This window comes from Sinohyriopsis cumingii, chromosome 3 (genome assembly GCF_028554795.1).
Source record: "Sinohyriopsis cumingii isolate HCF-2022 chromosome 3, ASM2855479v2, whole genome shotgun sequence".
NCBI lineage: Eukaryota > Metazoa > Mollusca > Bivalvia > Unionida > Unionidae > Sinohyriopsis > Sinohyriopsis cumingii.
This window is the reverse complement of record NC_142963.1, coordinates 66,084,442-66,101,235: the sequence shown is the minus strand read 5'-3', so window position 1 is coordinate 66,101,235 and position 16,794 is coordinate 66,084,442. Positions and strand designations below refer to the sequence as shown.

The following is a 16,794-nucleotide window of genomic DNA, read 5'->3' as shown; positions in this document are numbered from 1 at the left end:
TTTGTTGTGACATCACAGCACATGACATTCAGTCTGGTTTGTACTAGATCACACCTTTAGGTTGACCACATCCAAAAATGTTAATGTACTTTAACCTTGATTTTCCCATGTGTATTCATTGGGTCATGTTAATTAATGACCTTTGAAAGGAATATGGTTGTATGAGGATCCAAATAAGGTCAATAAATGCCATTTAAAGGTATGTAAAATCAAATTCTAAACAAAATGACACCCATTAATGAGATAATTGGCACTGAAAACCTACACCACTGGTATGACTTTTACTCTGAGTGGACATTTAAAACTTATGTCTCACAGAATGGAAGTTAATAAACTTGACAAGAATGTGTTCTACACAGAATGGAAGTTAATAAACTTGACAAGAATGTGTTCTACTGTCAGTGGACTCTGGCAAGTCAATACACTCAACAAGAATGTGTTCTACTCTCAATCGACAATAGCAAGTCAATAAACTCGACAAGTGTGTGTGCATGTGTGATTTGGATTTTTAACGTAGTTTAAAAAAATGTCAGTCATATTGCTATGTTGTCTGCATTATGGCAGTTTATGTTGATGTTTAGCACGGGGGCATCATGCCAAAGGCATGTAACATGATGTCCCACCCAGTTACATTATCCTGACACGAGGTCAACCAGTCCTAACACTAACTTCTTAATGCTGAGTGCCTAGCGAGGCAGCTTAAGTACCATTTTTATAAGTCTTTGATATGACTTGGCCGAGCTTCTAACCAGTGACTTCCTGCATCTGAGGCAGACCTTCTAACCACTAGGCCACTGGAGCAGTCTCACTTGACAAGAATGTGTTCTACCTGTCAGTGGACACAGGCAAGTTAACACACTCAACCAGAATGTGTTCTACTGTCTGAGACACTGGTAAGTCAATACTCTCAAGAAGAATGTCTTTTACTGTCTGAGACATTGGTAAGTCAATACACTCAACAAGAATGTGTTATACTGTCAGAGACACTGACAAGTCAATACTCTTAACAAGAATGTGTTATACTGTCAGAGACACTGACAAGTCAATACTCTTAACAAGAATGTGTTATACTGTCAGAGACACTGACAAGTCAATACTCTTAACAAGAATGTGTTATACTGTCAGAGACACTGACAAGTCAAAACTCTTAACAAGAATGTCTTCTACTGTCAGAGACACTGGCAAGTCGATACTCTTAACAAGAATGTCTTCTACTGTCAGTGGACACTGGCAAGGATTGCACTGTAATTTAGGTTTACCCTCCAGGAGATATCCATTAGTAAGGAACGTATGTCCTATATACAATCAGTACATTACCACCTTTCCTCAGCAATTTATTTTATATGAGCTATTTCATTTAAATGCTTCTTAAAGGGTGGGTGTTGAGAAGCACTATATCAAAATTATGGAAAACAAAAACAAAAAAATAACAGGTTCAGATTCTATTGCCCACCAAAAATAATTTCAAGTACACTCCCTCTTCAAGGATATTTAAATGGAATAGCCCTGATAGCAACCTTTCATATTCTACTAAAGGAAGGTGTGTCCAACCCAAGACCTGCATTTGACACAGTCCTTCACTCTGTGTGGTTCACAGCCATATAGACATGTATGTATGTATGTATGTACGTACGTATGTACGTACGTACATACGTACGTACGTATGTATGTATGTATGTATGTATCTATGTATACAGTATAACACATTCTTGAAAATATGCATTTCAAATAAACTGCATAATGACAAGGAACTGTTCTTGCTTATGCAACACATAACCTTAAGTATTTTATGTTTTGTCCCCACAGCCAAAAAAGGTTGGATGCCCCTGTACTTTAATATCTGTCATTTGTATTATTACATGATGCAACCTCTCTTATACAAAGAGACAACAACTTAAAGAATATTAACACTGGCTTTATAAGGGAGGTGCCTGCTAAAGGGATGTAAATGCATGAAATATAAAGAAAACACAGGAAGTTGCAAACCTGACTGGACATGGGGTATATTATTTTGTGGGAGGTGACCAAAGTGGGGTGTTGCATTTTATGTACTTCATGTCCCACTAATAGCAATTGTAGATTATAATGATCATGTAAAAACAATATATTACATAGATAACTTTTGTCAATGACTGTAGATTTTATTTTAACATGATGATGCTATAAATAGGTTGTTTACTTGGATTTGAGATCTAAACCCAGCCTTGATAATGGACCAGATTACAGTTTGGGGTATTATTCCAGTGGTATGATTGGGTATTGCAACACAAGTGGAGGGAGTAGGTATTGGAACAAATATCAAGGAGGAATGTACTGTGTAATAAAGTCATCATGGGGATTTAAATAAGGAGGAAGAAGTGAACAATTATTCAATCTTATTAATGTTCTTATTTTATTTTCAGCCTGCAGAAATACTTCATGCTGTGTTTAGATTTTATTTCAGAGGAATCATTTATTAAATTATTAATTAGATTTACAAAGTGCTCATATGACTGTTTCGACTAAACAATAACTTGGGATTATTGTGAATTCATTCAAAGTCATTTTGGACAATGCCATTGTGATTCAACAAGACTATTGGCACTAAAGCACATTTAAGGCTATTGGTACATCAGCACATTCAGACCTGGAATTCATTCAGAATACTCTTCTTTTGGACTTACTATTGAACTTTTAGGATTATTTTGGATTTATTTCACAATATTGTAAGTTTCTCTTAACTTCATTTTATAACACAGAAAATTAAGTTATTTAGGTTTTACAAAACTGGTTGGTTTTGCTTATTTCTGTAACTTTGTTTAAGAGCTGCAACACCTGAATAAAATCAATGACTGTTTGTAAAGAGAAACAGACAGATTATGTGCATACCTCAGAAATACAGTGCATGATGTGCTCAGCTTGTTCTTCAGTTTTCTCCTGGCTAGCAGCTTGCAAAAGGCTTTTCACTAGACTTGAGATAAGTCCCAAATTTGACTTCATCATATCCAAACCAGCTTCATGGCCAAGAAACTGTAAATGCATGTATAACCATTTAAGCTGGATCAAAAGATTGTAGGCATACTCTGGAAACCTCAATCAAAACATTATATTTCTGCTGTTAGCAATGATGTTTCCAACCAGAGTGGGTTTTGCTTCTGTTGGATTTTGAGGGGAAAATGTACATTTATTGCAATGTATCTGTAGTGTTGGCACTACCAGTTTCCCACATGTGACCTTTTGACTTCCTTATTCCAAAAGATGTTTCACTGATATCTACTAGCATTTTTTGCAGTACATCCAATCTCAAAATAAAAATGTCAAATAGATCTGTTTTTCAATGTACATTGGTTTAAGGTCTTTTAGGACAACTTACTAGACACTCTCTTACATGTATTGGGACTTATAGAGTTCATCCTGTAATACTTTATAGTTGGTACCCCAGACTGTAAGATAAAATTCCATAGTACTTCTATCTAATACTATGAAAGCTAATTCTTTTACATTTTGTGGGCAAGATGGTAAGTTAAGTCTTAATAGACCAAAAGTATCATTTACTTTGGCACATATTTCTTGAATGTGAAGGTACCATTTCATATCGATAGTAACTGTTATACCTAAATATTTTGTTGGGATCTTACAATCAAGTTCCTTCCAAGGTATATGATCTCTTTTTCTCTTTTCTTTCTTCATTTGGATTATGTTGCATTTTAGGAGTTGGAATAATTTATGTTTTACTTCCCCAGTAACTGCCTCGGGATCCCATGAGATGGAATTGGTCACATGATGAGTCAATGAATGGTCCAGCATCAAGGAGTCAGTACTTTGTGTTTTTCTAGAGTTTTAAATTTTTGCGAATCCATTAATTTGAAATTAGCGTGAGGCAGAAACTTCATCTACTATTTTAAAGGCATTATACAGTCATAACTGTACTGTACTTCATTGTTTCATTGTTTTTGAGTGTCATCTCTTGCACAGCTTTGCACAATGGCGGAATTGGGACAAAGCCAAAGGTATCTTGTCAGTAAGGGGCATGGACTATTGCGAGAAATATTGCAAAATAGAGCCAAGCAGAGTTTAGCTGATAAGGCCAAAGATTTATCCATCACAGTTGCAACAAAACGCACTGATTCCCAACGGGGAACAACAAGGAAAAATGATAGCCCTGTAGTGGCATCAAAATCAAGGAGAAATACTGCATCTACAGATAAGGGGACCTCGCCATTACTGACAAGACTTTGTCATGTGACTGTGAAATCTCGTGAGAGTTGGTGATCTAAAACGTGACATCTGCACAACAATGGCGGCACCCAGATGACTATCTTATTGAACGACAAGCGACACACAATCAAGTGATGTTGGACCGTCAACTTTAATTATTGACAGATTTGTCAGCTATGGTAACAACTCTGAAGTCACAAGGACAGTCTTAGCAAAAAACCCATGGCTGATATGCCAGAATTTGATGAAATGGCACGGAAACACGTACAGATGGAAACAGTTCAGCATAACGAGGGAAGTGATCTTTCTAACACCGATACGGAAAGTGAGGAAGATGTTGATGACTTCGAGCATGGCCTTCAAAATTTAGTAATATCACCACCAAATTTACCCTCAGAAATTGAAGGAAATGACATCCTAAAAGAACTCTTCGACTTTTATGAAGTGCACGAACATTGTGAGTTGCCCATTCAGGAGAGCTTGGCCAAAGTTGTGAATGCATGATTCAGGGCCCAAATAGCACAGGATAAATTTAAGGACATGAGAGAAAAACATTTAAGGTCACAAAATTGTCAAAATTTAATTGTACCTAAAGTAAATCCCGAAATGTGAGCAAAAATGAACAAAGCTACAAAATAAATGGATGCCAAGCTCCAAAAGTTCCAAGGAACTGTTGCTAAAGCTAGCGTTCCCCTTCTCAGGCTCATGGATTAATTACTACATAATGAGTTAGATGGTACACCTGCAAATGTAAACTAAACTGCTTGCAGATCCTGGTGATGTACTGCAGATACTTTCTTCTGCATTGTGTCTCATAAAAGGAAAGAACTGATCAAGCCAGATCTCCATTACGGTTATCAATCTCTCTGTGCAACCCAAAATAAGGTAACTGACCTCCTGTTTGGAAATGATCTGTCTACAAAAGTTTAAAATATTGCAGATGCTCAGCAGATGGGGAACAAAGTGTTTGTAAAGCTTTCGGCTTCAAACACTGGAAGATAGTCAAATTATAATTGTGATCAAACAGGACCCAAGTCTTTTTTATTCAAGATGGGTGTCATGTCCCAATCTTATCAACGGCAACCATACCAACGGGGACCAAAGAACCTCAAAAAGAGGAGACCTTACAACCCCCCCCCCCGATTTGTGAACAGAGGCAGTGTTGCATTTTCATAAAAACTGTAAGTAGCAGTTTTCCCATTCATGAGAACACAGCTCTTTTCCCAGCCTTATATAATACGCCAGAAAATTTTATTACTGGTAAAGTTAGTCAGTGTGCTAAAAAATGACAGAAGATCACTTCTGATGCATGGATTTTATCTAATCTGAAAGGTTATAAACTTGAACTTGATAGCAACCCAGTTCAAACTTGTATTCCAAAACAGAGAAAATTCTCTGAGAATGAATCCACTGTAATTACAACTGAAATTCATAAACTGTTGAAAAAGGGAGTATTGGAGAGAATAAACTTTGGCTGTGTAAAGTACTTGTCTAACATTTTCACTAGAGAAAAGCATGATGGGAGCGTCTGGGTTATTCTTAACCTGCATACTTTCAATGCACATGTGAAGACATTAAAAACAGCACTGACCATGGTTTGCAAAGATTCTTAGTTTGCTTCTATCGACCTGAAAGATGCATATTACTCTCTTCCAGCTGACATTGCTTTTTGCAAATGTTTATGCTTTCACTGGAAAGGACATTTTTATCAGTACACCTGGTTACCAAAATGGACTGGCATCTGCACCATGAGTATAAACCGAAATAATGAAGCCTGTTTTTTCTTCCTTGTGTAAGATGGGTTATCTCAATGTTGTCTATTTGGATGATAGTCTGCTTCAAGGTTCAACATACTTAGAGTGTCAAAACAATGTGTACCATACTGCTGTGTTATTAGATGATTTAGGATTTACAATACACCTGACTCAATCCATTTTGCAACCTACACAAACTATCAGCTTTGTGGTATTTCTCATTAATTCAGTAAATATGATGGTTAGATTGACTGAGGGAAAGGCACAGGCATTGAGTTCTGTGAAACAGTGTTGAAGCGGAAACATTTGACTATTCATGAATTAGCACAATTAATAGGCACAATGGCTGCTAGTGATCCAGGCTTTGAATATGCCCCTCTCTACTAAAAACCTTTGGAAAAGGGAGAAAGACAGTTTACTGAAAATGCATGAGGGTGATTTCTCTTTCCAGCAATGCTAAAGATACAATTAAATGGTGGATCCAAAATGTTAACATCAGTTTTAAGCCTTTGTTTAATTTTTTGGCAATGTCAGATGTTGTTGCTCATTTTTACACTTCAAATGAACTCTCAGATGTTTTTATTTATTTTGTCACATGCTGCAGTACTACACAATTAAGCTGTACCTTCCTGGAATTTGATTCCATTACCTACAGGCTGGTCATAGTAACCCTTTTTCAGGAGACCGACAGGTTACAGAGTATACTTCAAGGGATAAAAAGGAAAAGCATTTCATAATAAGCCCAGATTTCCTATTACATACATGATGGTGGTGCAGTTGTCACCTATGTTGCAAGAGGGAGTTCACTGGCTGTGGACTTGTTGCTACAGTGCCTGTGTCTGGTGGCATTTCTTGGATTCTTGCAAATTGGTAAATTTACAGTCTGATCATTGCAGAGAAATTCCTCATGTAACTGCCTGAGGATTCAAGATGTGACATTTTCAATGGACAACTTTATCTCATATTCACCTTGCCATATTTAATTTTTTGTCATGTTGGTGTTAACATTTTAATCCTTCGGAATTCATGTTTGTGTCACATGTCCTGTCTGGAGCAGTATTTTGAGTCTGTGGTGGCAAAGTGCTTTGGCTGGAAGTCATGGTGCAGTCACATCTGCAGCTGGAGTTCATATGGAGAACCATTTAATTAAGATTTTAGGACATTAGTATTCATCATGTTATACATGCTACATCAGAGTTCTCCCTAACCATCTTCTTTCTGCTCAGGAACATTTGATACATTTAGTGTCATGTGTTTTGGACACCATTCCTTCCAAATGGATTGTTAGATTCAAATTGGCATCCTCTTTGATATATTTTATAACTGTGTACACTGAACTCTTACTACAAACTACTTGTGCGGTGGCATCTTATATGCTTTTTTTGCAGTGTGGATTATTTGTTATTTGTGGAGCCCATTTGTTTTACAAAAAAAAAACAATTTGTGTATGTCAGACATGATATTTCATATGGATAAACATCTATTTGTTTTGTGTCATAAGGCATCTAAAAATGACATTTTCTGTCAAGGTGTGGATATATTAATGACATGAACTATGATATCCTTTCCAGGTGATGAGGAAATTCCATCGTTTTCGGATATTAGCTGGAGCTCGCCTTTGTGATCCGCTGATCCTCATGGACAGTGGTCGCACCTTAAGTAGAAGTATCTTTATCACTACCATTAAGACTGTTTTACTCAGGTTAGGTTACGATTCACATCGCTATAATGGACACACCTTCCACATCAGGGCAGCTACCAGTGCTGCTAAAGCTTTAATTCCAGACCATCTTATCCAATCTTGGGTTGATGGTCCTCTAATGTATACTGTAGATATATATTCAAGTGCACCCTGATAGAGTTAGCGTTGTTTAGAGGCAGATGTCACAGCGTGTGCCTCACTTGTCGATTCACACTTCTGTCGATCGATGCACTATCTGGCTTCTTTACTTAGTGGTATCATCATACAAAATTTGGAAGACTTCAGAGACACTGTATAGCTGTGCATGTCAGTCATTCATTTTCACATCTTTTGCTACTTTGTCATTTCAGCTGTATCTTCTATTAGTGGGCATGTGAATTCCTAACTGGTTATCTAAGACATGTATCTAATATTTATACCTTAGGCACCTCAGGATTATCATGCAGTTAGAAACCTGGTTCATGTGTTTTCCACATTATTGCATTTTGGTTATCAGTGTCCCTATATACCTCGTATCAGCCCCTTGCGGCTCCACATACAGGTGTCGGACACTCTTCACAACCCTACAAACTCCCCCAAGTCTCTCTTCCTGAGGTATTCCTATAGAAAAAATTCAGAGCTCAGCTGGTGCAGTGTGCTCTGAAAGGATTTGCCCCCATTATGCCAACGATTATTTATATTTACAATAAAGTTTATACTGAACTTATGTATTGTGTGTTATTTAAACCTTATTTTTGTGTCCACTACAAGCCATTTTTTGGTTATAAACAAGCAAAAGATTAAGCTGCACATTTGTTTTTCATTTGTAAAATTCAAAATCGTGATATAATCTGCAGTTTAAGCAACTGGAAAATAACTTTAACCCCTTCTTACTTCCAAACTCCAGATTTACAGCATAAAGCAATAGAACTGTCAAAAAAATTGCTTGCAGAAATAAGATTTTAAAGTTTTTACTTGTCCACCCATGAAAAAATGCAGGTAATAAATATAGTTAAATCTGACTCCTGCATTAGAATACTTTATATTTGTATTCTGAGCACTACCTGGCTTATACAACCAGAAAACTAATTAAATTGGACTTTTACAGAATTCTGACTGCATAATAACTGAAAACTAATTAAATTAAACTTTTACTGAGTACTGCCTGTATAATGCCAGGAAACAATTTAAATTAGGCTTCTAGCTAGTCCTGCCCGTATAATACCAGGAAACTAAATTAGATTTCTACAAGATAAATGAAAAACAAAAAATGTTTCAGTCAGCACAATAAATAATATACAATATTAATTCATGTTCAGTGTGCATCCAAATGCAAAAAAAATTCAGACTCAGAGCTGCTGTTATATAAAGCAGTGGTACATCAGGGTGTATGCTGTTTCTTTGAAATCATAATCAGAATGAATAGAATTGATTCTGATCAACCTGTAAATTACGCAGTGGGAGTTCTGAATCTATAGCGTTTATGTTTATGTGTTTACTAACTAGGCAAAAGATATTAGAAGGTATAAAATCAGTTATTTCAATCAATTTTAGTTCGAACTCTCTCTAGACAACAACCACATTCTGGGCTGTTGACATTATAAGAAAGTCTGTTCATATGAGCCATGAATTCTTGATCACTCACCATGTCAACAAATTTTACAACAAGATGGATCAACCCAGTCTCAAGAGATAGCTGAAGAAGGATATCCAGTAAAAACTCATTCCAAGGATTTCCAAGCAGTTCAGTACCTGTTGGAAAAGAAAAGAAGTGTGCTACTGAACATTGTCTTTCCTGTCGTTTGTATGCTTGTTAGTATAAAAAGTATAGAACTTAAATAATCCTTTACAAAAACTGTAATATTCTAGACAAAAATGTAACTACTTTTTCTTCTTAAGCAAGTGATATGGAATGACAGGAACTTCTCGCATATTAGTGTAAAAACTTTAAACCTACAACCAACATTATCCAAAAGTTTCAGTTGAACACATCAAATACTGAAGATCTGTGACTTTCAAACATTTTAACACTAAATGAAATACTGTTTACAATGATGAGACATGCCTTCTCTTTTATAAGGCAAATATGCAGGACTGGAATTCAAGCATACGGCTGTATAAACTTTAGACCAATAGTAATGTTACTGCAAAGTTTCAGTTGAATGCAGCAACAAACGAACAACATATGTGGCTTTCAAAAACTTTGACACAAAATGCTAATATTTTTTGCAATAAATAACCAAACTTTCTACTTAAGCAGGTGAAACAAGCAAATAAGAAACTCCACACATGCTGATGTATAAACTTCAGACTTATATTAATAATATCCAAAAGTTTCAGTTGAATACATAGAGGATATTTGCTTGAAACAAGTGAATAATGGATATATTTCATCGAGTGGATGATAAACTCAGTATTTTCACGAGTGGCAAAGCCACGAGTGAAAATACTAGAGTTTTTCACCCATGAGATGAAACATATCCGTTATTCACTCATTTTCAAGCAAATATTCTTTTTATTTTATTCTCACATACGTTGGCTACCTAAAGTTTGTGACACAGTGAATTAGCAGATTTCTTATGGTAATGTCAGCTGTTTACCATACATGTTCTGATGGGCTATGTGTACCTGCGCACAAAATTAGTTCCACATCAGATTGATAAAAATTAACTGATATTTCCAGAATAACAAACTACAAGTTTCAAGGATAACAGACAGGGATTATTAATAAGAAAACAACCACAAGTAATTCATCAATGTTTAGTTGTTTTTCACTGACAGAAAATAAAAGAGAGGTAAGTATGTTCTAACCCCAAAAAGTAGTTCCTGTAGTGAAAAAATATTGTTATTTTTTCACTACAGTAAGTAATTCACTGCTTAGCATAAAATAAAGCCATTTATGTAATAAATGACTTTTACAATTATTGACACATACTTTAACACTGTTCATCATGATTCAACAATACTTCTGGTTATGCTGGTAAGATAGGCATGGCAGGTACCCCTAGGACACAACATTAACTTTAGTCCTATAGTAATATTATGAAAGAGTTTCTTGAAGAGACTGAGACATGCTCTACTGTTCAAAAGAGAATCTTTAGGAATCTGTGAGAATTACATTTCCTCCATCCTTGGGGCCCCGAGTGGCCGAGTTGTCTAAAGCACTCACCATTCCGGATCACTGCCATCTCATCTCTGTCTGCATGGATTCAAGTCTCAGGCTTGGCTAACATAGGTATATGAGAAAACTTGCCAGTAGCTTCTCATAGGTCGTTGGTTCTTCCTGGGGTTTTCCAGGGTTCTTCCTCCACCTGTTATACTGGCCACCATGTATAGCCTATCTTGTGCTGAAAAATGGTGTTAAACCCTACAACAACAACAATCCTCCATCCTCTGCAATTGCTGAAACCATCTCATATTCTTGACATATTCCAACATACCCAATTTAGTCAACAATGGATAGATCACTGAACACGTCTCAAACACTGTCAAGATATACACATATGCCAAGTTTGGTGAACATTCATAATTACTATTGGTCTTAAATGCTGTATTCACAAGCCAGTAGATATCCTGAGTTAAAACCACTGAAGTGGGACTTGTACAAGGCTTTCTAATAATCTGTTTATACTTGTCTATATGATCATGGCCACACCCCATTACAGATACTAAATTATTACAGCCTTTGACCTCTAATCAATGTCAACTATCATAGCCTTTGACCTAGAATCAATGTCAACTATCATAGCCTTTAACCTAGAATCAATGTCAACTATCGTAGCCTTTGACCTAGAATCAATGTCAGAGTGTTTATTATCAACTAAATACACAAATAATGAAACCTTTAAAAAAAATCAAAACCTCAGTAAACTAACATCCCCTTGAAACCATATCATTATTTGGCCCACAATTTTTTCTTTTAACATTAACCATAATCTCAGTATACCAAAATTCCTTGACAGGAAATTCCTTGAAATGTGTGTCCCCAAGTGTTAATTTTACACCAATATGAATCAACATTTAGTTCAGCACATGGTCAGCCAATAGCTGGTGAACAGCAAAAGACTATGCTGAGGAAATTAAAAACCAACATGGAAATGCATATATTTGTTGTAAAATTCCCCGTTATGATATATATCTATGTTAGAAATTGAATGGTTGTTGATGTGAACAATATCTGTATGAACTTGTATTAAGAGGATAGACCAGATCATATTCCTTATCTGGTGAAAATGGAGAAGTCGTCACTATACGGTGAACCCCTCAAATCTGAACGTTAATTTGGTCCCAAGGGTTTTCAGTCTTGAGAGGTTTCACACTGTATGCCAGGTGAAAATCCATTTGCATTTATGCGCTTTCATTTTAACGCCATTTATAATGTGCTCATTTTTATGCCATCACTGGTACCATGTGCTATGACTTACACACAGCTAACAAATGTGCATTTACATTACTTTCAATTTACAGCAATTTCAATTTATGCAATAACCTCAGAAATGCATCTATGGCATAAATTTTGAGTCACCTGTAATGTTATTTAAAACTTTCTATATACACCACTCCCTCGATAACTTGCGCCTGGATAACTCGCGATCCCGTTTATAAACAGCTTGAGTGAAAACATCCTATCACCGTAGAGTTAACCATTGGTTCAAAACCTAAAAGTGATAAGAAAGTTTTCAAGAAAGCTCCATGGTGGAAATGTTAGATGTGTGATCTGCAACAATAGGCCTACTGCATAAAAACATCACCGATGTCAGCATGTAAACATGGGGAGTGGTAGATGACAAGCAATGGCCATTCACAACATAGGTATTTTTACAGTGATGAATGAAAAAGAGCTTTCATACTCAGTCTTATCCAATTTTTTATTCTTGATTGCTGCTAGATGTACATAGTATATAATATATTCAATAAATAAGAGTCATGTATATTTAATTTGCATTGTTTGTTAGGTTTTTTTTAATCCACGATATGCTATTGTTAATGTAAAATTGTATTTTGTCTAAAATCAAGTTCATTGTCTACCTGATCAGAATCATTGATTTTTTTTATATTCTGTAAAACAACTAATACTTAGCTAATATTTTCTCTATGAGTGTGGGTTTAATATTAGGATCATTATCAATAGAATTAAACATTTATCTTGGTCAGAGTCAAGGACAGTCACTTTACCATGTTCTTTATTATAATTTTAGTAACATAATCTTCTACAATGGATGTTTCCATTAATAGTTTTTTTAGAAATGCTAACTGTGACCTAGGTCAAGTACAGGGCTTTATAATCTTGTTGATGTAGAAATTATTCCTTTGTGCTATAAGATCATGAGGCAGAATCATTTGTTGTGTTCAGTGATTGATTTAGGAAAGAATTATTTATTCAAATTACTATTCTCTGGAATAACAAAGTGCTCAATAATATTCTTGGAAATAGACATTAACTTGGAATTATAGTTAATTCAAGCAAAGAAACCTTGGATTATATTACTGTGATTCAACAAAAGATTGTTGGCACATAATTATAATTCTGGCCATTAGTACAATAGTACATTAAAGACTACCGGCCATTACAGGCACATCAACACCTTCAGGGGTTGGAATTTATTTAGAATATTGCTAAAGTTTATTTAGAACTTTATTCATTAGGACATGTGTTAGTAATACTAGGATTATTTAGGATTTAATTTACGATACCATAAGTTATTTTTATATTTTCACTTTGTGTTCTAGGGAAAAAATGTATTTGTTGAATTTTACAAAGCTTGTTGTTTCTCACTTTCTATTATTTATTTTAAGATCATAGAGTCATAATATAAATTGGGGGCTTGTGTACAGGATATAAATTTCTCTAAAATATTTCAGAAAACTTAGTTTTAAAATTCTAATTCACTTTTTTGGGAATTTAGTAAGTCCCAGGTATTATTTCACATATTTTAGAAATCTTTAGTGAAACCAACAAACTTTCACAATGTCATCTGAAGTGGAGAACTTTATTTTAAATCTTAACCAGGAACAGTTAGAGTCCTTGAAAAAGGATGAATTGCTCCAGATTGCCAGACAAATGATCTTTCTGAGGTGAAGGCTTCTTTAATAACGCAAGAAATAAAAAATATTTTGTCAAATATTTTGTGCATAAAAATGTTTTGGATAAAAGTGCTTTGGGTTTGATTAGTCATTCTTCATCTGGCTCTAACTAGCAAGTTGTGGAATTGAAATTAAAATACAAGAATGAAAAGGAGTTAAGGAAACTTGAGTTTCATTAAGTGGAAAGAGAGAGACAAACACAATTAAGGAAAGAGGAAAGAGAGAGGCAAATGCAGTTTCAGAAAGAGGAAAGAGAGAAAGAGAAAATGGACTAAAGCATGTAATGATGCAAAGAGAAAAGGAAGAAAGAGAATTTCAATTTAGATTGAAAGAATTAGAGCTGACAAGTGAAATGCACACTCTACTAACAAATCCAATTTTTTGATGTTACTAACAGTATTAGGTTAATACCCCATTTTAGGAAAAAAATTGGATAAATATTTTTCGAACTGTGAGATGAAATTTGAAATGGCCATGGAAGAATTGGAATCTCTGATATAAAGTGTGGCAAAGCTCATGACATTTACAATCCCTTGTTAGCAAAACAAAGTGCTGATTATGAGATGTTTAAAGAATGTATCTTAAAGAGTTATGAGTTTGTACTTGAGACATACCAACAAAGGTTTATGAACTATAAAAAACAAACTGGACAAACTCATTTTAAATTTGCGAGAGAAAAAAGAGCACTTATTTGATAGGTGGTGTTCAGCCAATAAACTTGATCATGACTATGATAACCTTAGACAACTCATATTAGTTGACAAGTTCAAGAACTGCATCCATAGGGACATTAAGACCTACCTTGATGAGCAAAGGTCGAAACATCTGAAAATGTTTCTCACTCTTTTCTATTATTTATTTTAAAACCAGAGAGTCAACATAATAACCATTAAAAGCTTAATAAGAACTCCCTGACAGCACTTTGTGCTTCTGAATTTGACTTTCATCAGAAATTAATTTTTTATGGCAGATCTGGGTCTCTGTGGTTTTCAGTTGGACTGAACTTATAAATCAGCATATACAGTATTGAAAAAAGAATATGACAAACTCCCAATGAAGATACTGCTATGTTGGAAAAATGGTGACTCTAGGTATGAAACTGGTGTCTAATCTCTATTAAGTATTGTTATGAGAATAATTGCTGTTCATAACATTCACTGCATTAATAACAATAATGGGACTAATAGATGAAGCCCTATACAAGATGCAAACACTCAAGTGAAACACTGATTGGACAATTTTTGGCATCCTATTAGTAATTATACATATTCCTACAGGTAATTTCCAAACCCTCACTAGGAGTAGGTGGCTTATTGTGCAAAATGCACTAAATGAAAATAATGCATTTTCATTGAACTATCAAATGATACTTTTGATAGTTACAGACTCAGGGATAACTTTTCATTGAAAATGAAATAAGAATATCAAGTCCTCATATAGCACAACTGTCACTGTTTTTTGATCTTCAAATGAGTTATGTTTGCCAACCCTGACTTAGGATGACATCTAAAATAATGAGGATAAACTATTGCACATAGGTTAACGATGGCAAGTCAGTGTGAGCAGACGAGGTTTGTCCACTGCAGAAAGAGTAAGCTAAACAATAAATATTACTGACATTAAAATACAATTTCATCACATGTCTTTACAACCTCAAGATATAAAACTTTCAGGAAATTTTCTAAAGATACGCAGTTTCTTAAAATTGTATTAAAACAAGACCAAGAGTACAATGAATGGTACTTTATCTGCCAACCAAATGGTACCATATATACTCACTTTTAAGTCAAGTTAAACTAAAAGCAACAAAGATCATGATCTGTCATAGCATAATGTGTTTGCAGATCTGGGTCAATGTTGTTTGTTCTACTGATTAATCCTAACAAACTGCACAAACCCAGATCTGCTGTATATTACGCAATGGCAGATCTGGGTTTGTGCAGTTTTTAACTGGATTTGTATTATAAGCGAATATATATGGTAAGTAGTGCTACTAAACTTTTTCAAAGTAAAACTCTCTTTCATTGGTCAGCTACTGGACCTTATGAATCTGTAATAAACTGGTCTCTTGCTTGTCTTAAATATAGGCCATCCAGAATTTATTTTCAATGTAAAAGACTCAGAACACAAGTTACTGCTGAAACCATTTTTCTGCTTTTAGTTTTAGTGACCTTGACTTTGGATCTATTGACACCAACATCAATAAGAACTTTCTTGTCTCAAATGCAAGCTGTTCATAAAGTCTGGTATGATTTATGGCATGGGACTCAAGTTCTTTTGTGAAATCTGTTTTTCTCCTTTCAGTCTTTCTGACCCTGATTTCTGATCCCTCAAGTCAATAGGTGTCTTCCCTATCTCATTTGCAAGTCGTCTTGCAAATGATATAGGGAAGACACCTATTGACATCTTATGTAGTTCTGTGGGAATCACTTCAACTAATTTCACTTCCTGTGACCTTTCATATTTGAATCCCAAAATCAATAAATGTCTTCATTGTTTCAAATGCAAGTTATCAACAATGTTTGGTAAAGGCATGGATACATAACATATTTTTTGCACCAAGAAATTGAAGTTATTGATGAACGTGATCCTAAGCTTGAACCATTTGACCTCTAAATCCCTACACATATTTTACATAATATGTTAAACTTCTTTGTAACACATGTACCAATTGTATATACTGCCACAGAACTTCATTTTAACTGCATTTCCACCTAAATTTAAAGAACTGTCCCTCTGTAACCTTGTTTTTTTTTACTTATTTGGTAATTAATCTCTAAGAATATTTATCTACACCTGAGCTAAATTTAATGATGTAAACATGAGATACTTCACTTTAAAGCAAGTATTTTCTACAGATTGCTATGCCTTACCTGCTTCACCAAGATATATTCCAAATACCCAACAAGGTTACTGGAGCATGAAAACCAGTTCACTGTGACCTTCTTTTGCCTGTGATAAGCATTACACTTTTTGATAAATACACCCATAAAGTTTCATAACTGTGAACAACTACCATGTCAGAGAAACTGGGCTAAATGCAACAACTTAATGCTGACATCTATTTCAACAACGATG

General features: G+C 35.0%; 1 protein-coding gene across 4 annotated transcripts in view; it reads right to left on the bottom strand.

Annotated features, from left to right (window-relative positions):
* LOC149803010 (meiosis inhibitor protein 1-like) overlaps positions 1–16,794 on the bottom strand; it is a 216,338-nt gene that overhangs the window by 3,220 nt on the left and 196,324 nt on the right. For all 4 annotated transcript variants that reach the window (XM_089952558.1, XM_089952560.1, XM_089952559.1 and 1 more), the window contains 2 exons: positions 9,278–9,384; positions 2,869–3,009 (listed from right to left, as the gene is read on the bottom strand). In XM_089952558.1, the coding sequence (XP_089808684.1) occupies positions 2,869–3,009; positions 9,278–9,384 (248 nt within the window). The remainder of the gene's footprint in view (positions 1–2,868; positions 3,010–9,277; positions 9,385–16,794) is intronic.